At 39.1% G+C, this 23,651-nt stretch overlaps 1 protein-coding gene across 4 annotated transcripts in view; it reads left to right on the top strand.

Annotated features, from left to right (window-relative positions):
• dyrk1aa (dual-specificity tyrosine-(Y)-phosphorylation regulated kinase 1A, a) overlaps positions 1-23,651 on the top strand; it is a 36,761-nt gene that overhangs the window by 876 nt on the left and 12,234 nt on the right. For 2 of the 4 annotated variants that reach the window (XM_061248864.1, XM_061248863.1), the window contains exons 2-3: positions 17,710-17,822; positions 18,706-18,775. The exons of 1 other annotated variant lie outside the window; for it this stretch is intronic. In XM_061248864.1, the coding sequence (XP_061104848.1) occupies positions 18,766-18,775 (10 nt within the window). In that variant the 5' untranslated portion in view covers positions 17,710-17,822; positions 18,706-18,765. Of the gene's footprint in view, positions 1-17,709; positions 17,823-18,705; positions 18,776-23,464; positions 23,567-23,651 lie in introns of those variants that run through there. One more of the 4 variants, XM_061248866.1, reaches the window with a different exon arrangement.

Here is a 23,651-nt window from a genome sequence, read left to right as displayed (position 1 = left end):
ACTTTTGTTGTCGGTTTCCAGCTAGCGTTAATCTGGAATATTAGCCTGTAGGCCACGATGATATATGTAGCCAACGTTACCTAGCTAGAGCTAGGTTAGTAAATTGACTTGGAAGCTATTTAGGTGGCTAACAGTATTACATGCTATGTGGCTACCGCGAATGACAGTTCTTCTGCCCTGGCGTATTGGTACATTGATAAACATTCGTTAGCTCGCTGTCTTGCTAACACCAATGAAGTGACTCGCAGGCTATGTGTTAAACCTGCTTACAAGCGAACGTTACACTACTTCTCAAGCCTTGAAGACGAGTGGAAATCTTAAATTGGGTACCCTGGCTAGGTAGCTGCCCAGGATGATGGCTAAGAATTATTCTCGAGGTGTGTGCGGATTAACGACAACTCAACGTTAGTTATCGGGCTTTTGCGACCAGTTGTCGAAGCATGGTAACTTATAACTGCATACACTGAAAATGATACCTGACGTTAGCTACGGTTTCATGTAACGTTAGCTAGCCAGGCTAGTTTGTATTAAAACGTGTTGCCTAGCCAACAAATTCTAGCTTACGTTGGCTACAGCGAACGTTATATGTAGCAAATGATGATTTCCCATCAGATAAGCTGTATTGTGCAGACACGCAGCTAGCTCGCCAAGTTAGCTAGGTAACGTTAGCTAACTTCACAATACCCCTTGGCCATATTTGACGAGTGTCATATTTTATAAAGATTCGCTTTACTAGCTAACTGACATTAGCTTGCTAAATACGTAATTTGTCAACGTGTGTCGGGTAACAACACATTAATCACAATTAATCTGTTTAACGTAGGATAGTTTGTCAACCAATTTGAGGTCTGTGAAATCTTTTCTAACGCATACTACTAGGCTCGCTAACATTAACTTCGATGCATCACAATGACTGTCTTACTAACTAGATAGCTGACGCCGAATGAAGCTAACGTTAGCTAGCGTTAATCCATGCCCAAGTTCATGAGCTGGTTAAGCAGATTGCTAAAGTTTGCTGTGATTGTTAGCAAGCTACGTTAAACACAACAAGGCCGGGTTCATGACTGTCTAGCATCATGTGGTTCATGGTTAACCTAGCTAAAATGTGTCACAATTGGCAATTATTGACTGATGCTTTTAATTCAATGCATGTTGCTGGTTGCCTCCGATGAGGAGCTAGCCAGCCAAGTTGGTCTTGCATATTGTATTTTTTGTTGTTGAAAAAGAGTGTGGTGAAAGTCGCACAATTTGTCGCTAACGTTAAATAGATATTAACAGCAAGGGTCATGTTAGCGGTTGCATGACCCGGTGTTTAGATGGTTCAGTTACCATCAGGATACCGAATTTTTACGTTACAGTATCTAGCTAGCAAGCTAGAGTTAGCTAGGTAGCTAGCTTTGTTAGCTGGGTTTCCAGTTAGGATTCAGTGATGTGTTGGAACGAAGCTCGTGGCCCAATGTTTCGTCAAAGTCACTGCCTTGAAATGCAGACGTATGGAAATAGCCAGATGTTTTGACAGATTCTTCGTAAAATAGCATTTATCGTTCAATTGTCATTTTACCTGTTAAGTTGCAATGTCTGGTAGTTATACACAGTAATTGCTGGCGAATCTTCATTCCCATAGTGTTTGACTGTGGCAATATTTTGTTGGTGCTGAATGTAGCTAGCTAGTACGTTCTTATTATATTGCATGCAGTTGGGCAACTTCTTTATTGGAAAACGCATACAATTAACCTGGCTCTGCGTTTTGGAAAAGGACAGGTACTTGGGCTCATTCATTTTTTGTTTTTTAACTTGGCCTGTCAGAGGAAGGAAATATTTATCCCGGTGCCACTTGGATTCACTCGTCGTTCATGTTACAGGGGTCAGTATATTGTATTTTTTTTTGCAGAAGATGGTATGTACTGCCAATGTCAAAAAAGTCATGCTGACCCATTTTTGCACGGAGACCTAATTTCTGAAAATAGGGAAAATGACAAAACGTCTCACTCCAGTAAAGTCATCGAATGTGATATGTGATATAGACCTTAACCCTGCATATCAGTATTCTTAGATTAAGATGGTAATCTGTTATTATACATGTACAAAGATGGTTGTTTTAACTCCCTATGTCATACCTTGGTTTTAAGTAGCTACGTCTGTTTAAATGAACTGTTTGAAGTGGACTCAAGACTGTATATATTCACACATGTAACTTAGGCCAGTTGTGGGTCTTCCTGTTTGTATTAAGACATATGGGCATCAGTGGTTATATAGCTTTCTTGAAGTTTTAGCATTTTCCTCAGTTTCCAATTTAAAAGAACACGCTTCTATCGATGTCTGTAAATTACCGAGAAAGGGGATAACTTATTATCTAAGTGTCAAACTGGAATGAGGACAAAAAGGCAACTTCTACCAGACCCATATTTGATTGCATATCGGATTCTATGTAAACACCTTGTGGACTTTTAAAATGCATTTTGGAGGCTTATTTTAGATCAAGGCAGCAACAGCTGCAAGTGACAAAGCAGGAAGAATCCTGTTGATTTTTTTCATTCTTGCTATTCCTGTGTGTCCCATTGAGTTTGATGCACAATTGGTTTTAAACGCCAAGGGAGGTGGGCAGTCTATTTTCTTTATAATAAACATGCTTTGTATTGAAGGCATTTATTGTGTTTGATGAATTAATTTTGATTTTATGGAATATGATATTTAGTCACTTTTAGAAATAGCTCTGATAGTTAAGTAATGCCGATTCACTAGCATGTACAATTTAAAGAGGAATCCCCTTATTCTGAGGATTTCCCCATTAACTTATGTCTTTAAAATACTTTATGAAGTGTGTATGAGACTGAAAAGGAGTGACTGAGATTGACTGACAGGCATTGATTGGCTGAATTTAATCCTGAAATGGAAGAATGTCAGATGTACTGTTGAAAGAGTGAGGTTGGTCTTTGGTAGTTGATGAGTCATCTTGTTTTTGGAGAACACCCACACTGCCCCCTCCCTCATATTTAAGTGAAACAACAGAATAACATGTTGTGCAAATGAATTCCAGCCAATAATGGCATGCATGGGCAGATGCATGCTGTAGCTATATATGTAAACTTTCCATAGAAACATTCCTCCTATCATACACGCTGAGTGTCATGTATGCAGTATTTACGGTCTTTGACTTTCAGAAGAGGCAATTGTCGATCCTCGACAACTAGTGATGTAGTCCTCTTCTACCATGCTATTAATAGAGGCATCCTTGGCGCCATCTACCTTTGAATTAATGAATGAATGGGTCATGAGCAGGTTACTCTTAGAATTTTTTTAGGCTGAAGGCAAATTAATGCATTTTATTGCATGGGATTTTCTGATTTTTCTCCTGTAAATGTAGATATACTCCTCCCTTTTCCCACAGAATGGTGTATTTTTGCTTTAAAGGGTACCTGTACCCAAAACAAGCATATGTCTAGATCTGTTCAATATATCATAAAAATAACTCGTAAGCTAAATAAGTCACAACTAATGACATATTTAATTAATTTTATCGGGCTGTGTCGGTCCCGTAACCCTTTAGAGAGCAGACATATTGCCAAATACTTGACGGAGATGTGACGTCAAGTCATTGTGAGCCAGGAACCAATGCATGTTTTATGTGATGCTTGCTAGCTAGCGATTGTCTGGAGGTCTCATAATGTCATCATCTGAATCGTCTCTACCTGAGTATTCTGAATGGGGAATCTTCAGTGGTTCATACAAATAACCAGTTGAAGTTTCTGTGTAATTTTCGCCACTCATAATGATGCCCAGAAAAAAGTACATTCTGTGTATATACTCCACTGTGTATACATTGGATTTTGCAATTTCCGGTTTGAGCTGTCAATGACTTGATGTCACAACTTCGTCAAGTATTCGGCAATATGTCTGCTCATTGAAGCGTTATGGGACCGATGCAGTCCGATTAAAATAAATGAAGTATGTTGTTATGCACAACTTATTTAGCTTACGAGAATGTTATTTTTATGATGTATTGAACAGATCTAGGCATATGCTCGTTTTGGGTACAGGTACCCTTTTAGTTTAATATTTTTTAAACTCTGGCCTTCCCCCTATATGGGTCATTCATTGCATGTTAATGATCAGCACACATTGATTATGTAATCATATTGGTAGTCTGCTGCAGCTGATCCTTCAAAGTTTTAAAGTTTTTCCTGAATAATCTACGTAATGTGTAGGTCTGTAAGACTCCGATATGATGGGAAGCCAAAGAACAAAATGACCTATAGGAGAAACTTCCCGCCGTTTACTGATATGTTACAAGTTACGTGTGCAGAGCTCTGCTGTGTTTGTGGAGACTTACTCACAGGTGTAACGATGATTTACGCTAACAATTGCCTTTGTTTGTCTTCCTTCCCAACTGTGGGGAAGGATTAGACTGGGTGTGCTGTGCAGAGCATAACTTTGCGATACAGGCCTGTGAACATTATTACTTTTTGGTAGCACTGTTGCAATTAACCTCAAAAGCCATCCAAAATTAAGGATCACTGACAACGCAATTCTTTATTTTACAATATATTTCTAGTATTCATAGGTTTTTTTGGAGGCTGTGTTTAATAATTGTTTTGCCAAGGGAACCTGAAAAGTCACATCCTCCTGGGTGATGATATTCACAAATTGGGCTCGGCGATTCCCCTCATGTGACCACCCACTTGGTCCTGGTTTGTGTGACCTCCGAAAGCAGTGCAACAAATCGCCATCCTTGTGCCATTATGAGTTGTTTTACTACTTGCTTTCATGAAAATGCTGTCTTTGGTTGCTACACCAACATGGGCAGTTTGCAAACCCCCTGTTTCTGGGAAAACAATGCAAACTGTTACTCCTTCAGTGCTTCACATTGGTCTGTACGGAGGTGTCTGATGCCACCAATGGTTATATATGCAACAAGCACTTAAGTGACACTCATCAATTTCAGTCAAGTTGGGTTTTGGAACAGGCTCATACTTACAGAAGGTGCGATACCATCTGTTTTTTCCATCTGGGGGATCATAAAAGCCAATTTGTGATTATACAAATAAACTATATCGCCATGCGGATTAAACACCATCAGTGGATGCTTTCACTTTCTGCTCAAACTGGGGGCAGAGTCTAGTTAGTGTTTTTCCAGATTATACCATAGTTTGAAAAACAAATGAAGAGTTAAAATGTATGCGTCTGTGACAGTATAGTCTAGCATTCTGTGATCATTTAGGTTGGACAAAAGGCATGCAGCAGTCATTTTATACATTCTTAATGTAAGTTTGCACGGACAAAAGGCTTGTATGAGACTGCCGATGAAGTTCATTCAAACTTAGTTCAGTTTAGCTTGAGTTCCAAAAATGTGCATTGACTGTATTTTCTGGGTCTGGACCCTTAAGTTTGCAGCAGTGGTTTAATGCAAGTCGTTACACTGAACCTGTTTTCATTTATCAGTGTACATTTAAATTCAAATGCATCAAGACATTACCCAGGCATTACTGCACATGTGATGTCCGGAAACTTGATCTCATAAGTGACTGACTTGACTGCCAGTCTCAGAGCAAGACTTTAGTTTTATTGGACATGTACTATGAATCTTGACTTTCATGAGGTGTTTTTCTAAGTTGTTTAGTCGGGAGGTTGTTTAAACGGTATATTTGAATTTTCTCCTGGGTTCCTATCTCTCTCATGCGCATGCACACAGATTTACATCTGTCTGCTTGGCTGCTACACTTGACCTAGTCCTGACACGCTGACGTTCCTCTTACCCTTAATGGAGCTTTTGAAAATGGGTCGAAAAGTCCTGTTTTTGACTATAGGTGCATGCTGAGTGTAAACAAGTGGCAGAACACTGTATGTGCTGTACGTGCTGCTTGTAGTTGGCTGATTCCCAGGCCGGAGTTTACATCCAAGCCGTTATCTTAATTGACTGAAACTGTTGGCAGCAGGAGAACAAACCATTGTATGGATTTTGTAATGTCACTGAGATTTCTTTAAGATTAAATGTATCCCCCAGCCATGACTCTGTAAGCTGAGCATTTCATGTGAACTTTATGTTCACATGATATTTAACCATTTGCGCTTGTGCATTTATATTCGACGCGTGGGCTATTTGGTCACTTTAACTTTTGGCCATATGGTTTTTTCTGTAGAGATTTCTTGCTTTATTGCAGTTCTTGAAAATCAGGGGGAATTGATTGGGAATTGTTGAGGAACCAATAGAGAAATCTGAATACAGTTCACCATGGATTCTGAAAAAGCTTTGCTGGTTTCTTTTTTTTTTTTAACTGAAAATGTTTTGACAACAAATGTGTTTTGTAATTCTTTAAAATGAAAACGTGCAACCATTAATGAAACTGTGGTACATGGCTTAAGCTATGCTCTGGGCCTCATTCTGCCTTTTGTGTTGAGCCATAGGATATTGGAAAATGCATGCAAAGCAGATTTGTATACCTTTCGCCATAGCTACAGAATTCAAGCAGCTATGTACAGTGGATTTCAAAATCAGCGTTTTACACTAATTCACTTGCATTCTGATAAAAATAGGATTACTATTTGTGTCATAATAAGCCCACCGGCTATCATACAAGACAGAAACTGATCACATTATGATTATAGAAACATTGCCACAAAAATGTACCTTTGTAATTCTTGCTTAGCCTACCATTGACAGCTTGGTGTGGTGAGCATGATATCTAGTTTTTTAATTCTCATCCAAATGAAGCTCTTTCTCTTTGAATCTCACAATGCTATCAAAGGCTGTGTAAATATTATGATCGATAAATACCACAAATGTCAGACGCAGAAGAGGATTGCCTCAAAGAAACCGGAGTAATTATTTCGCTGTGGCTCATGTTTAGATCGTTGTCCGTTGTAATCTTTAAAAAAATCTGTATATTTATTTTCCTGTGTTTTGCCTCTTTCTCTGTGTAAAAGTTTAACGCGATCTCTGATGTACCTTAGGAAGATGTGGAATTTGGCTATACTCTTCCATTGTCCGTTTGCATGCTGAAACATTAGTGGGATACCTGTTCAGTCATTTGACTTCCTCAAGCTTATTAATATGATCAACCCAATTCACGGACTGGTGCATCTGCAGCATGTTTTTTTGCGTTATTGGCTGACCTGATGTCGGCCCTTAATGAGCCTATATCCTAAGGACTGCTGCTGATATTGTGGGAAATGCTTATCGACTGGGCCATGTATTTGTTGAGCCCCTATTCGAAAGGTCCCTTTCAAGAAGCTTAGTTCATTTTGAGTGTGATTTTCCAATGTGATTAACTGGCTACTTGTAAATTATCATTGCGTTTACCGGACTTGGTCTTGGGTTTTAAATTATAGGTTCCTATGATTTTCATGACATGGAGAATGCGACCAGAATTGCAGAACACTGAATCTGGAAAAAATACGGAATGTGGCAAATCTTGAAAATGAGACTTTGTCATTGAAACTTGTTCAAATGGACAAGTGGCGTATTATGATGTTCTCTTCTGAGACACAAAGTTTAATGATGCTAAGGTCTGCCTCCATCTGGATGAGTAAAGCTATACCAAGATGTTGAAGTGTCTGCAGCTAAATCCTCAATAAATATTGGCCTAACACTATCAGTACAACAGTGTCAAACTTGAGACCAAACCAGTGAATTTTGCTGTAATTCAGTCATTTATCAGATTGTGGGCTATGAACAACTATATGGAATGGAGCAATAAAAATAAATGTCTTGCTAATTTACTGAAACTGAAATAAAGTTTTTTTAGTTTTTTTAAGGGGCCTCCAAACAAGATTTTATGGGGACTACAAATCATGTTACTGTACACCAACAGAACGATTAGGCATCATGCAGTTTTCACAGAAAATGCAGATTTCCAGTGTTTGCAATGGCATATTGGCATCTTCATTTTCAGGTTTTGAATGCTGATTGAATCAGAAGGGGAAAATAAATAGAATCAATTCTGTGCTCCCCAGCTAACCTAATACTGGGCACATTTTTGTGATCAGATCATTGCTAGCTGAGTCCTATTTGACTAGCTACATTCTGGTTCTGGGATTATGACTGATTTGGGACAGCCTGCGTTCATTCAGTTTTGGTTTGCATCCCGTTCTTAAACGGTTTTGAACTATGACTTGATATGTTGTGGATAGCTGAATGTTTCGCCTTTCTATGATGCTGAAGGTAATTATTTACCATTGTGAAACTGCTACTGTAAGGACTGCGTGCTTAGCTGAGTTGATGTATTTGATTTCTAAAAATCATTGTCGTTTATTAGTTGGCTAAATTGACAAAAATCTGTGACTTACAGGGTTGGGACTTTACTTGGAATATATATTTTTTCTTTTTTTGAAAGGATCAATGGAATCCACATCACTCAGGGAGAATTTTTTTCTGTGAACCAATAGATAAAATGGCTGCCACCTGCCAAACAGGTGCCTCAGTACATGTACAAAGACCGTTACTGAACGGTACAGTGAAGTATGTAGGTATTGTAAAAAGTAGACCGGACATTGGATGACCAAAACCCATTTGTTATGTGAATTAGGCTATGTCCTATTGTACAGTTTGTTAAATCACCCGTTGCGGACAAACACATAATCAATGCCAATGGGACAGCATATCGAACCAATAATTACACCTAAAGTAAATCTATAAGAAACTCCTTTTTTATATATGGAAACAGGCAAGACATTATTCTCCTCGGGAAACCCAGAAGTTAACAAAACTAGCATTCAAGTTTACATTCAAAGCAGATGCTCATCGTGCTTTACATGCACATCAACAGAAAATTATAAAAGGACTTGACACACAAATAAGAACTTTTGGATCCATTTGTTCTTCCTGGGAGCCTTGCATCTGTTGCTGTACCAAAAGTTTTTAGTGATCACTGCTTCTGCATCTGTGAGTGTGAGCTTTGAGGTTGAGATGTGAGAGAGGTTTCGGTAAAAATAAATGTAGTCCAGGTATTAGCCAATCCCTTCCACCAAAGGGTAGCCAGTCAAGAACATACCACTTTTTGTCCCAAAGGACTTTGGCTGTATGTTTTGGATCATTGTCCTGCAATTCCGTGACATCTGTATGCAAACGTTACAGTATTTTTGTTGGAGTGTCATGTGATCGCCTGGATGGGTGGCATCCCATGAACCAGTCTCTCCGTTCAAGGGCGGAGTTCGAGCGTCCGTTACCTTCCGGGAAACACAGGCTGGAGATTTTTTGCCCCATATTTCGGAAACGGAGCCGATGTTGATTTTAAAAGAGCCTACACATATAATTTAAGCATTTAATCCAAATACGCTCAACTGAAAAAAGCGTGATAGTGCTCCTTTAAAAATGTGTTCCTCTGCCAACCATTGAAAGTGGTTTGGAAGTCTGAATCCACTTGGAATCCTGTTCGATGTGTGCAATAAATGAAAATTGACTTACGCTAAGATAGTGATGGAAATTGTTTATAAAAACATTACTTGTTTTTAATGTGTGCATGTGTGTGCATGTATGTATGCATTTTTTTTTTTTAATTTGATGGGTTACGCTATGGAAGAATCCCTTGGGATTTTTTTTGACTGCTCTGTAATCTGTTGGTCTTGGCCTGCATCTTGATTAGAGGTGCACCGACGCCTCAGAACCTACCAGGTACTGATTATGTGGGCTGGCCTATACTGAGTAGCGATCAGAGTAGGCTACTTGGTTCAGAAGGTTCTGAAGACGCTCTCGCCTATGCAGGGATTGTTGTAGCGTTGCCTGCTTTGCCTGGCATGTCGTGCTCAATGCTGCACTGAATTCATCAGGCTCATTTGGTCGCTGAGCCCTCATGTTTTATCAGGTTCAACTTGTTAAAAGTTTCTTATATTGAGCCTCAAACACTCCCAAACTTAAAACGTGTGGGATTGCAAATATTGGCATTATGTGTGTTAGCCAATTACGAAGTTCTCAAACTTTGTAGCCTAAACCAAAGAGATGCCAATCAGGATGATAGAACAGGTCTATAGAACAGTAAAGTTTTAAGATGACCAGCAGCGTCCCATGGCTGTAGTAAAGCAAAAACACACCAGAATAGGCTTTTATGCAACTATTGCATAGACGTGTGTGCAGCCTATATGCACATAGCAGTCGAGTGCCATGCATGCAAATTTTTATGTTTGAGATGTGATACATTGTTGATGAGTCTTTGCCATTGGTGTAAATTGTAAGATGAAAGTAGATTTGATGGCTAACAGAACAGTCAAAGCAAATGTATCTCTGCTCACCTTGATACCAAAGGGGGTTTGTGGTAAAAGTGCAGTATGGTCTCCGAACATTGAATGGCGCTGTCCAACTTCATATTTTTCAGACATTTTAAAATATGAAACGATGAGAATAAGTTAACGCTGAAAACTATGAGCTTTTGTAGTTTGGATACCGCTGTCCTCTGCTACACTGAATTGAATTCAGTTTTCTTCCTACACTTTCCTCGTCACATAACAAAACTAACAAGCCGTTTCTGTTTCAAAAGCAGCAGTTACCAAGAGAAGGCGCGGGGATGGCAGCTGGCTGATGCTGGGGGGGATGGGCCGCTTGAGTCAGTGTGGGAGAGGGAGTCTAAACAGGAGGGAGTGACTCCTGAGTCCTGACCCTCAGCACAGCATAGCACAGCCCAACATTGAACCCGTGCTGCCCTCCCCACGGCACACAGCTGCCTCCCACCACCACACACTGCAGGCCACAGCATTATTAACATCATTAGGCCTACTCCTGCTGGTGCCGGAGGAGTTAATAAAAGCATATGGTGAAATTATTGCAGAATCTAGTCCGCTTTGTCCGACAGTTGTCATACACATGCCTGCATCATATTGTTATTGTAATATTGTTCTTTTACTGTTTTAGGTTTACTGCTATACTGCTAGTACTACTGCTTCTGTTGGGTCTGTCTGCTTGCACAAAGAACAGAACAACACGGTGCTGTGGCTTCTATCTGTTTCTATAAATTGTTTATGCTGTCATTTAATGCTCTGAGTCTGGGAAATGCACTCTGCAAATATAATAATAATAAAAATTATGATGATGTTGATGATGAGTGTGTGGAGTCTTACCATGCGAATAAGACTAAAGCAGATAAGGCCAGACTAAGGCAGATCATCATTAAGTGGGTTTGTGGCACAGTTTAGAAAGGTAAATCTATTCTTTGAATGTATCATTCCTTAAGTTAGTCTCCTCATGCAGAAATCTGTGATTGGAGCATGAGCCAGTCAATTGGCTTTACCTACAAACCACGAGCCAATGTGTATAATTTCAGAGTAGAATGAAGTCAAAGCAAAAATTTCTACTGCAGAGGTCATATTGGCAGGAAAGAAGACACTGTCACTGCAGCTAATGTCTGAGTATAGGAATTATGTAGTATGCATACGACCTACCTGGAGCATCATTTTACTTTTACCTATGTTTGTGCCTGGCTATGGAAACGGGGTTCCCGGGGAACACATGCAGTACATGCCATGCTGGAAAGGAGAAACGGCACAAGGGGTTTAATCTCAGCCCTCTACCCATTTACAAACACACTACACTACGACTTTCTTCACAGAACATGCATAACACCTAGAAAACATCACATCATGAAGCTTGCTCGTTGTCTGATCTGTGAGTTGTGTCCTCAGGGGTTCGTCGGCCCTGCATGCATATGTTTTGGGATCGCCCTACTGCAAGTCAGTTTTTGGTGCGACCAAGTGACCACAACTTTATCCAATATTCTTAATGGAGATATCCCATACTGTCCCAGAGTACTCCTTTTGAATGAAAATTTGAATCTTGATTTATCTCTACCTCAAAAATTGCACATAGGTGGAATCCACCGCGCTCTCTGTCTTGGTCTCACTGGGTGATTGGTTTTCTCCAGATTATTCACATGGAGGCGTCAATTGTTTGGATTCATGGAGCTGGTCAGAAAAACCTGGATGCCTGGCATTCAGCAGCTACTTCGGTTCAGTTATTACGATTTCAGTTGTTTTGTTGGGGGCCCGTTGAAATGCTTCCGGAAAAAGAAAAACAATAGGCCTACCACCTTAATCAATTGTTTCCACAAACTTCTCCTGCAACTTTTTCAAAACAGTCTATTCAAGTTTGTCGTACATTCTTTATTGTACTATTGGAGTGACCAGTGAATTCCCAAGTCCTCTAGTACATACTAAATTGGCTGTCTGTTTCCATTGCCATTTGGGGTGGTGGTGGGGGTCCTTGTGTGAACAGTAGTTACTGGTCTTTACTTGGCAGTACATGGGTGCAAAGCCATTTTGTCATATTCAAGTTCGAAATTCAAAAACGCCTGAGAGGGAAATCTTAAGGGCTGCATTTTAGAGTGTCTTCCAAATGATGCAAATCTGAACTACAGGTTTGGGAAGAGGCATATTAGATTTGATTTATCTGTCCTAGGGCTGTCCCAAAAGGCACATTTATTTTCCCTCAATAGGTTTCACAAGGCTTTTTGGAATAATCCCGAACCTGAATTACATCATAATTGCATTTTTGGAGACTGTTTTAGAAAGCAAGCTCAAGCTTTGTCAGAATATCACAGTACATCCGGCACATGCATGAGGAACGCAAATGGTTCATGCTTATGCGTTTATCTTACTAGTTTAAAAGTTTTCTGTCATAAAGAAATTAATTATTAATTGTCAGAGAACACTGGTTCCTTAAGTTTGAACAGTGTCTTTGAAAAGTTGGCCATTAAGTTTTCAGGGAAGTCTGTATCCCAAAATTGTAAAAGAAGCTCTGTCTTCTAAAACTTGATGGGAGAATGGAAAAATTAGCAGAAACTTTGAGTCACTGAGGAAGTGGAGATGCACTGCAGGGTGTACTATGAAGCTAGATTACGGGGTTAGCAAGCTAACCTAAGAGATAACCCTGGGTTTTCCGTACTATGAAGCTAAGTTACTTTACATCGGGGTGTATCTGTGGGGCAATGTTTGCTGCACGGCTAGCCTGGTCCAGGGTAGGTTATGTTTAGGCTATCGGCTTGAAACGCATAATAGCACCGCCCTCTTCAGGACATTCCTGTAGAATTCAGGGGTGTTTTTGCTGGGCGGGGACCGGAATCATCTGCTGGCTTTCTCCTGTGGCTACACTATGTGAAAGATATAGGCTAGACTCTCAGTGGAGGGAATACACTGACAGTGCAAACTTCTTAAACCCTGCACCTCAAGTTGCAGGGTTTAAGAATAACCTTTGTTTAAGACTAACCTTTGGTGTGTGTTGCATTTGGAGAGCCAAATCTATGAAGAATTTTGTGCTCTTAAACATGGTAGGAAAAGTCACCCCCACCAAGCATGGTAAATGAGACTAGTTTTACGCAGTTCACAAATGGTCAAAACACATCAAAGAAATGAAGCAAAAGTGGTTACCTGTGTTGAACTGGTTTATTTTTTTAGAAAATAAAGAAATTGGGCACACATCAATAAGTGACCCTTTGCTCTCTTAAAGGCTCCTACACATGGGCTTAATGGGTGGAATGACATTTTATTTTACAGTCACCGATGAGAAGCTTTCACTATTGTAGGTTTTCCTTCATTAGCCAGTGCCGCTGGTAATAGCATTAGATAATTAGCTAACATTATCTGGCTAGATACAACGCTACATTATACATTCTTTTTCACGACAAGCAGCCCGATATGGCAGTCGACATAAGCGAGGGGACTGACTTAGCTACCATTAGACTAACCTTAATTATCAATGATAACTTCTGCAGTAATGTTATCAGTTTGCTGTTTTACTTCGATAATGATTGTGTTTGGACTAGTGGATAACTGCAGTGGATACTGTAAGGTTAGTTAACGTAACCTAAACAATGTTCTGTCCTCAAAATGCCTTGGTGTCTCGGATGCAGCCAGGAAAGTTGTGTGTGTGAGCGAGCGTACAGTAGGGGACGGGGGGGGGGGGGGGGGGCTGACTGGCTGAAGCAACGGCGCCAAACACAATGTTTGAGATCTTTTATGTTATTATGAGAAGTGTACAAATATTTTTTGGTTCATTATGAAACAAATTAGACTGTGGCGCCCCACCACACGTGAGAAAATATGGCACTTGTGTAGCCTACGGCCCATGCTGCACTGCTACAGGCTCATTTCTGCATACACGGTCTCTTATGGGAACACGCCCAGCCCATGGTTAACAAAGCCAGTGTTCACTTGCAGTGGGTAACTATCTTCGTAGTACCGGTGAAGCCTGAATGTGGTTGTTTGCCAGGATGCGAAAAATAAACTCTGGGTATGTTAAGCTCCCTTCAAGCACCCCCTACTCTCTGTTTTGTGTTAAATATTATAAAATCATGATGCTATCCATGTGTTTTTTTTACATTTTGATACATTTAATTTCTTCAAGGAAAGGACTAATATTTTTAATTGCATTTGTGCCAAAACCACATCACTTTCATTTTGCACGTGTTTGAACATAAACACTTTGCAGTGACATGGCCACTAACTTATCTTCTCACAGCTGATTCTTGTGGACTAACTGGCATTTGGATTTGGTACATGGTGAACCAGGCCTTGTTTAACTGACTCTTTAAGAAGAACCAAATAAACTTTCCAGAAGGCACTAAAGAACTGCTGCTCACTGGATGTTTGTTGTTGTTTCGCACCATTCTCTGCAAACTCTAGATGCTAGTGTGCATGAAAATCTCAGGAGATCAGCCTTTTCTGAGGTGCTCCCACCAACAGTCATTCCACGGTCAAAATCATTTGGATCACATTTTTTTATATTCTGATGGTTGATGTGAACATTATCTGAAGCTCCTGACCCGTATCTGTGTTATTGTATACATTGCACTGCTGCCACAAAATTGGCTGATTAGATAATCGCATCAATAAGTAGGTGTACTGGTGTAATAAAGTGCTCTGAGTGGATATGCAGAACATTCCGTAAGCATTTAGCAATGCAATCTTTAGTAAGCAATCTTTGTTATTTTGGCTATTCTCTGGTTATTTTGTACCCCCACACAGCTCTTCCAAGTCTCTACTATAGCCATGTTCAGTTCCTCTTCGTTTTGGGAGCTTCATGCCTTCAGTCTTGTCTTCAAGTGAAACACAATTTCAGTTGGATTCAGGTCAGATAATTGACTGGGCCAATAAAGAGCATCCCCCCTTTTGGCCATGAAAAGCTTCTTGGTTGCTGTTGCAGTATGTTTGGACTCATTGGCTGGGTGTGCCTTGGATGAGCAGTTTCTTTCTCCACACTTTCCTCTCTGCAGGATGATATTTGTCACATCTGTCTGTCCAAAAGACTTTGCGGCAGTTTTTTGACATCCTTTTCCTTTTTTTTGCAAACTCTAACCTGGGTTTCATGTTCTTGAGGCTTATCAGTGGTTTGTATCTTGCATGAACTCTCTGAGGTTATGCTGGTATAGTTTTCTATTTATGGAAGCGTTTGACACACAGCATACCAAACGGTTGATTACATGCAATGTTTTGGGCATGTCTGTTTTGGGCATTGTTTCATTTTCAAATAATGCAGTGAAGGCATTCATAGTCCAAAATAAAGTATGTTTCGCCATTTCCAAATATTTTCGAATATGTGGCTCACCTTTGACCCACTAAGTGAAATAGTGGGCTCCAGAATTGTTGGCACCCCTGACTGGCAATGCACATAAAATACCATAGCAGCATGGAGTCTTTTCCTGTAATGCTTGATGCTTAAGGAACACATTTGGAGGTATTTTGGACCATTCCTCTATGCAGATCCCTCAAAATCCTTCACATTCTTGGATTTGCCTTCAGTTCAGCCCACAAATGCAGTAATATATTAAACCCTATTTCAAAAGTGGAATAGTACACAGTGGCTATACTGGGGATGGAAATTAGACTCCTCCATTTGAGATTATAGGAGTTTTACAGCTATGTAAAGAATCATGAAGTTAGGATAGTTGGAAGGGTTGAATGAACAAAATCCACTAGTACCAAAGCTAATTCTTTCTAGAAATGTTGACTAAGGATGTAACTTCAGCCTAAGTAAATGGTAAATGGTTGGCATTTATATAGCACCTTTATCCAAAGTGCTGTAGAATTGATGCTTCTCATTCACCCATTCATACACACCAACGGTGATTGGCTGCCATGCAAGGCGCCGACCAGCTCATCAGGAGCATTTAGGGGTTAGGCGTCTTGCTCAGGGACACTTCGACACAGCCCGGGCGGGGGATCGAACCAGCAACTCTCCGACTGCCAGACGACTGCTCTTACTGCCTGAGCCATGTCGCCTAATTACAGGGTTGGTTGAAACTTCTGAAATGAAACATTGAATGTTCCATGTGTCATATCTCCGCTAATGTTATTAGTAATGTGTTTGTCTTTGCACCATGAGAAAATGCTCTCAGATGACTAATTTACATAGCAAAATGAGTCACTAAAAGTATGTTTACTTTTGGAGATACAGTGGGGTCCAAAGGTCTGAGACCACTAGTGAAAATGCTTATATTTTGTATTATTAGCTAGCTAATGGTAAAGGGATAGTTTTCAAGCTCATTTTCGCTGAATTATGTAATAAATTAAGGACAGCTGTAACTAGCTGAATTAAAGTATGTGGATTCATATGAGCTATAAAGAGAAACAATCAATCCAGTTGTCATCAAGAAAAACCCCTCAAATGCCGCTGGCTTGCAGAGACTGAAGTTGTGCAGCTGTCCAGGTGTGATTATTTACACACAATGTTAGCTAGTTGTTGATTTTAGAAAAATGGTGCTCCGGCTCCACTTGGTGCAATGTAGCCCAGCGTGCGATATTGATTACGGCGAGTTGCCGCTTCAACGATACAAAGTTGCCAGGACTGAAATGGATACACTGTTGCAAACTAACTCAACACTTGGCTGCAGGTGGCATATGTGTGTGTATATGGATTACTTGGCTAATCGTGCCTGGGAGAGAGCGTCTTTTTAGACGCAGATGAGACGTCTGTAGGCGCATATGAGACGCAGATAAATTTGCGGAGAAGGACGAATGGCTGCAGATTGCACATAACCCTGAAGGTGGCATGTCTTTTATGGGATTACCAGGGTTGGCATTCATCACCGATACACCAACGATACATACATTGAAGGAATCAAAGGTCCGCCCATCTTTCATGAATCCCACATTGGTTCTTAGTAGGAACTTTCATTCAGAACAAAAGTAAGAAGAATTGAAGAAGCTTTGTGAATGAGGCCCTTTGTCACCGTTCTCAAAATTCAGTGGAAACAGAAACCAGAACACATTCCGGGAACTACCAACTACCGAATATAAACCATAAGAACCCTCAGCGGGGGGGGGGGGGGGGTTTTTCAGCAACCCATTCATTGTGGCATTCCTCCACCCAAACTGCAGTGCCTTCTTTGGCCATTTCATTAGGTCCTGTCAACAGAAACTGTATTACTTCCCTTCAGCCTCTGTTTTGGTTAAATGGGAAATGCTTCCATGCTTGTACCTCATGTAAATGCCACATATTTTATAATGTTCATATAATGCACAGGAAAATTTATAGTTTTTTTTAAAAAGGATATTTACAAGAAAAATACATCATTTTAACAAATGCATTACTCTGCTGTATATGGATTTGCTCCGGAGTTAAAATTTTAGCGATTTGTGGAAAGATTTCGGGAGAGTTATTGAATTATCTTGTCCCCTACCTCACAGAGGTGCATCGACATTTTTGTCTTCGTATAGCCAATGTTTATCTTCAGTAATGATTTAAATGGTTTTGAATTTCTTGACTAAATTGAATGGCATGTTATTTCTTTGCAGATCCACACCAATGATTGTGCTGGCTATAGACAAACTAGAGCACCCAACAGTGAGAATCTCTGTTGTAAAGGAAGGGGTATTTTCACCCGGGAACCACTTGCAAGTTGGCTTAGGTATGTTTTACTTATTGTAAATTTAATATTTAGGTATTTGAATGGGAATGTAGGGTTCTTTAATACAAAAGGGCAAACTTCTATTGATCAGAACAATAATTCAGTTTACTTGGTATTGAAGGGGAGGGTTCATTTGTTCTTGGTTGGAACCACTCCCATAATATAAAACTAGGCTAAAAGAGTTTGCTTAGGCTTCTTGATAGGTTTTGATATGGTGTTTTCTTGAATTTCATGAGGCCTCCTTTACAGTACATATTTATCTGAATGCCGATAAAGTCGAGCATAAATATGATCCTTTATAGTGAAAATTAAGTGATGGAAATGGAAAAATAAGTTTAATTAAAATACCAACTCATTTGTATTCTTTTTGATAAATCAGACCACCAAATTGATGTGAAAATGTAGGATCACATGTCAGTATTTGATTTTGAAACGATCAATTTAAATGACCAAGTCCAATTTAAATGAATGAAGAAGGACTAACCAAGAAATTACTCTTCAGAGTATTAAGAATATTATTTTTCTGGAAGCAGCTCTTTAACGGCACTTTTGTTTTTCCAGCATGAAGATAAATGACTATTACTACTAAATACTAATGCTTATAATAAAATTTGTAATTATACTTTTATTTTTTTCCATTACCAAAAATCATGTTGTATCAGAAGTAATACAATAGTCAAGACCGTTCAGGATATTTTGACTGTGTAACTAACCATAAAATACATTAAAGTAATATTCTGTGCCGGCAAATACAATTTCTTAGCTCTGGCTTATAATATGACAAAGTCTGGGGCATGCGGCAGGACATTGAAATGTGTCCTGAGATAATCGTGGTATCTTCCTGACTTGCATGATTATAATGGTCTGTTTTCATTCTTTGTAGTGGGTTGTGGTTTGCTGCTGGACTCTCCTCCCAGGATGATATGAGATTTAACAGGAGACGATGCATACAGGTTAGCTGCCATTTCCTTTATCTTAATGTCTTTGGAGGAAAAACCTCCAAACCTTGTATGGAGAAATGCCCATAAAAAGAAAGGCCGCTGTGTCAAGTAAAATTTTTGTTTTTGACCCCAAGTTGCGAGCTGTGAAGAAAACGTTTTAAGACGTCTCGTGCTTGGACGACAAATGTTGGTTCAGAGAGAGAAACTTGTTCGCTGTATTTTGTATTCAACTGTCATTTGTTGATTTGCCTCCTATAATATAAAATCCATACCAGCCTCTGTATTCTACTTCTATAATTGGCTATGCTGTTTCCTATGCACTTCTCACCCTTTTGGTGGTGAATGGCACGGATTGTGCGCAATTTTAATGCATGGACTTTACCATGGATGGACTTTAACCATGGATTGCATAGGATGTAGTTCGGGGTGATGGATTTCAGTCTTTCCATATGAGTTGTGCAACATATCCAGTATGTCTGCAACAAATTAAAAGTAGCTTTGGAGTCCACTGACAGTGCAGTGCCATGAACAGGCTCTTGTGCCAAATGAGTACACTAGAAGTGTTGCATAAGTCTGTAGGCATGCAGAGAATGGACATCGGGCTTGTCAAGTTACCTGAAGTTACTGCCTGAAATATCCCTTCACATGGTTGATACTAAAGCCAATTCCAGATTCATCTGGCACCTTCTGGCTGTGTTTCCTGCATATGAGTTTGCAATGCCATTTCTACATTTGAGGTTTTGCTCAATTCAATTACGATATCCGCCTCCATTAAAAGGTGGCCAAACTTCTCTGTTTTACCAAGAGTTTAGACCCTGTTATGAGAGTTAAGAAGACAAGTTTCCAGTTTTGCTACTCCTAAATGTTTAAAAGAAAATATATATATTTATATATATATATATATATATATTTTTTTTTTTTTGCTAGATTACACCTGCCTGTCAGAAGGAAATTGGAATGCCAGTTTACTGTAAAAGCAATTGTAAATGTGCTGCCTCAGCCCTGTTGGATTTCCCAACAGCATACTCATGCTGTCTAGTAGAATCAACCAAGCAAGCTTTAAATTGTGCATTAATGTCTTTTGCTGAGAGAGTATTAAGTGTGAGTCACAGAAACTACTGTAAAAATTCAGTGTAGTCAGTGTATAGAAAGGCAAATGCTTTGATTTGAGAAACTGTGGCTTGAAATCAGATTCATTTGAGCTATGATCTTGTGCATATCACCACCCAGATAATTACCATTATTTATGTGTTCATTATTTGGTAAATAGAATGTACAAATTAACTGGAAGCATAGTTGGAGTGGAATTGAATCTGATTAACTTTCTTAGATTATATTTCCATGAGATATATTTGTGAACTCCTTTTAATTAAATGTGGCCTCCTAAACTGAAGGTATGTTGCATTTGATAGTCTGTATTTTATTCTGTTAGTAAATACAAATATTCTCATTTGTGTTTCATGCAATATTAACAATATTACTTAAATTCAGCTTTTAAACTCTTAAATCTCTAAAATGTAAAGCTAATTTTTCCCCTCATGTTGCTGTTCATTTATTTATTTTAATTGTTGTGTACAAAAGTATGCAACACTGGGAAGCAATTAAAATCTTTAGTTTTAATTTTCATTATATGTCCAGGTTTAACTTTAATACTGTGTAAAAAAGGACTGCCGAACTATAAATGTACCAAAATATAGGTCATTCTGTTCATTGCTGCAGTAATATTTTTTTCTCCATCATCATCTTAGATGCGATGTTTGAATTCTGTTCCTGGACCAGCTGAATCCAGGTTCTGAACTGTTCCACTAATTTGCTTCCAGGGACTAAAGTGTTAAACCCAGCTTGGAAATGTGACAAAGTGCAATTTCATTTCTTGTTTATTACTTGTTTTCCTATTGGACAATAGATGGCAGCTCTGCCCTGGCAACAAAAGTAGGTTATTTGCATACTGCCTTCTGATTGGCTTGTGCATTGACAGGCTCGCCCAATCACACAGTATCTTCCTGGTGGTAGGCTATGCTAATTAGGTGCTGTTGCTGGGGTTCAGAAGGGTGGTTACTCTGTGTGATTCTGCTGCATTGTGTTGCCTGGTGAGAGACGTTGATAAATGAGTACTTAATGATCTGCAGAATTCCCACTCACTGCAGACAGACCGAGATTTCAAAATAGAACTGAGAAGCTTCGATTGCTGAGCCAAAGGCTTGCTTTTACTGTTCAGTTGAATCAGTCAAGAAAAGTACTTAATGAAACCTGGATTTCAATGATTTCATCCAAAAGGTAATTTTTAAAGTGTGGTTTTTAAATAATGGTTGCCCTCTTTTCTCAAATCCCCTATAATAAAATGCAGTTGGGGATGAACCATATAATTAGCAAGTAAATTAAACCCTGTTCCCTTCCTGGATGAGACCCATTCTTTATTTTCTTTTTTTGTGGTTTTCAATCAGTTTTAAGTATGTCTGTCAAGTTTTTGTGAAGTTTTTTTTTTTTTTTGTGTGTGTGTGTGTGTGTGTGTGTTTTTTCCAAGACCGACATTTCTAATTATTGTTTACCTAATACATTATTAATAAAACCAGGGTATCTAGTGGGGGGGGGGGGGGGAAGTCCCAGCCCCAGCCCCAGCCCCAAGCTCTTGGAATACATAGTTGTCTTTATTCCATGAAGTTTTCAGTATGCATATCTGTTTTAATGCAAACATTTTCTAGCTCATAAACCACAATAAGCATATTGCTTCTTGGTCTAAATTGTGGAATTGCTCCCTTAAGTTTAATTACACTCTTAAGTTATGGAGATCATAATGAATGTCAAATTTATCAGGTGAATAATTTACTGTACTGTGATGAGCTGAAACTGACGGGCCTACACAAATATACTGTCTAGTTGTGTGTAATAGCTGTTGATTTCACCCTGTGAGTGGCAAGATATAATTAATTTGTTTTTGTCATGGTAGCTAAAGAAATATCTACATCTGTATTCTGTTTTCTCTTCTATCACATTATTTTATTAACAAATTAAGTGTTAACAGTAACTGCTATGATTGGGAGTTTTGCGGAACTACCATTCAATGCAATCCATAGTCAGTGACATTTTGGGCTTGACAGATGTGTATAATGTAGTTTTTGGCTATTCTGAGATCGAGGAGAATCTTATTAGCTGAGAAACATTAGCAGTGCAAAATAGAATTCCAATACAGAATGAAATGAGTGCAAACCTATGGATCTCCTCCGTAGCATTTGACAGAGGCTCTTGTCCAGAGTTAGCCTACCATTGCCTTGTTCCTGAAAACCCAACAGTAAATGTAGCAATTTGGAATTTACTGTGGCTGCAACTTATGCAAGGGTAATCCCTAGTGATGCACCAAACCTTGGCATGGTACACTGTTGTTTTGTTAGTAGAGAATGGGTAATCAATGAGTTTTCCGTGTTTTATAGTAATTCCATTTCATGCAGTGTATGGTATATAGGTTTATTGCTGTACTGTATGGTTTGGATGGTACTAAAACATGCATACACGCAGAGTTAAGCTTTCATATTTTTAATGTTTATCATGGTTTTCATTGCTTATATTCAGCATGTGTGTGTTTATAGGTCAGATTCTGCCAGTTAGAGGTATGATCGTGGCTTTTTATTGCTTTCAGTGGTGTGGTTTTAAATAATTGTCAACTGAATGTTCTTTATGTGTTTTTTAAATTTTTAAAATTTTATTTACTTTTAAATATAGTTTTATTCTAAACATACAAATAATGTCAGCGTCCTGTAGAAAGGCTTATTGTGCAGTCAGGGAACAACCTTTCTACCCATGTGTGCTTCCTCCTCATCTCACGTCATTGGCTGTCCGTTACTGCTTGCATCAAGTTTAAAATGTCAATACTAGCTTACAGGGCAGTTAATGATTTGGCTTCACCATGGCCCCAATCACTCTTAAGTTCCGGCCAGATCTCTCTGCTCTGCAACTTTGGGGCAACTCAGATCTCCGCCCTCTAGCACCCCCACCAACGGTGGATTGAAATTCCCATGATGTATGATATGCAAGTGTTTGGAGAACTAGCCAAGTAACATTTAATTTAAAAAAAGGCGGGACTTCAATTTCAGGTGTTTCTTGAAATTTGCTATGGGTGTAATCATATGTATTTGGTATTTGTATTTTGGTCCTTGGTTAATATGCAGTAGTGTTTTAGTGATGGTACATGCTCACTGGTGTTGGAATGTGGTTGCAGGTCTGGCACTATAAATTGAGTGAATTCACTCCCAACATTGTAAGTCATTATGGATAAGGGTATCTATTAAATTAATATAATATATCAATATATATATAAAGTACTTTGTACTTTATGGAATATCTTTTGACTGAGTGCCATAAAAATCACAATCCATGTTTCCAGCTTTCATTGACAAGTTTTATATTGGATGTTGGTTTGCAGTAGGGGGTGGGCAATATGGCCCAAAAAAAGCTAAATCACGATTGTTTCACACGTGTTTGGAGATGCATGTCCTGGTATGAGGTGTTAATCGTATTCTGTAATCATGGTAGCAAGATTAATAAGCAAAGGTTTTTGTTTTAGGCTTGACATCAGTTTCAATTTCTCTAAATATATTGAAGTCTTTGACTTATTTCTTCATAATCAGGAAATGCTTGGGCATGTAATTTCAAAAGGACAGATGTATGCATGCTAATGGTGTAGTAATATTATCACAGTGCATTTATATAGGCCAAACTAAAACCATGTTTATGGAGTTTTCAGCACCCGTATCTTACTGCCAGAAACCCATGCTGACTAGCAGTCCCGATCGAAGGCAACACGCAAAAGTAGGGAAAACACTGCACATTTACTCCAGTTTTACTTCAATATAGGAGTGAAATCCTGCACTATTGCTTGAGATGTCATTATAGC

This window comes from Conger conger, chromosome 7 (genome assembly GCF_963514075.1).
Source record: "Conger conger chromosome 7, fConCon1.1, whole genome shotgun sequence".
Classification (NCBI taxonomy): Eukaryota; Metazoa; Chordata; class Actinopteri; order Anguilliformes; family Congridae; genus Conger; species Conger conger.
Note: the sequence above shows the minus strand (reverse complement) of the source record. Positions and strands in the feature narration are given on the sequence as shown.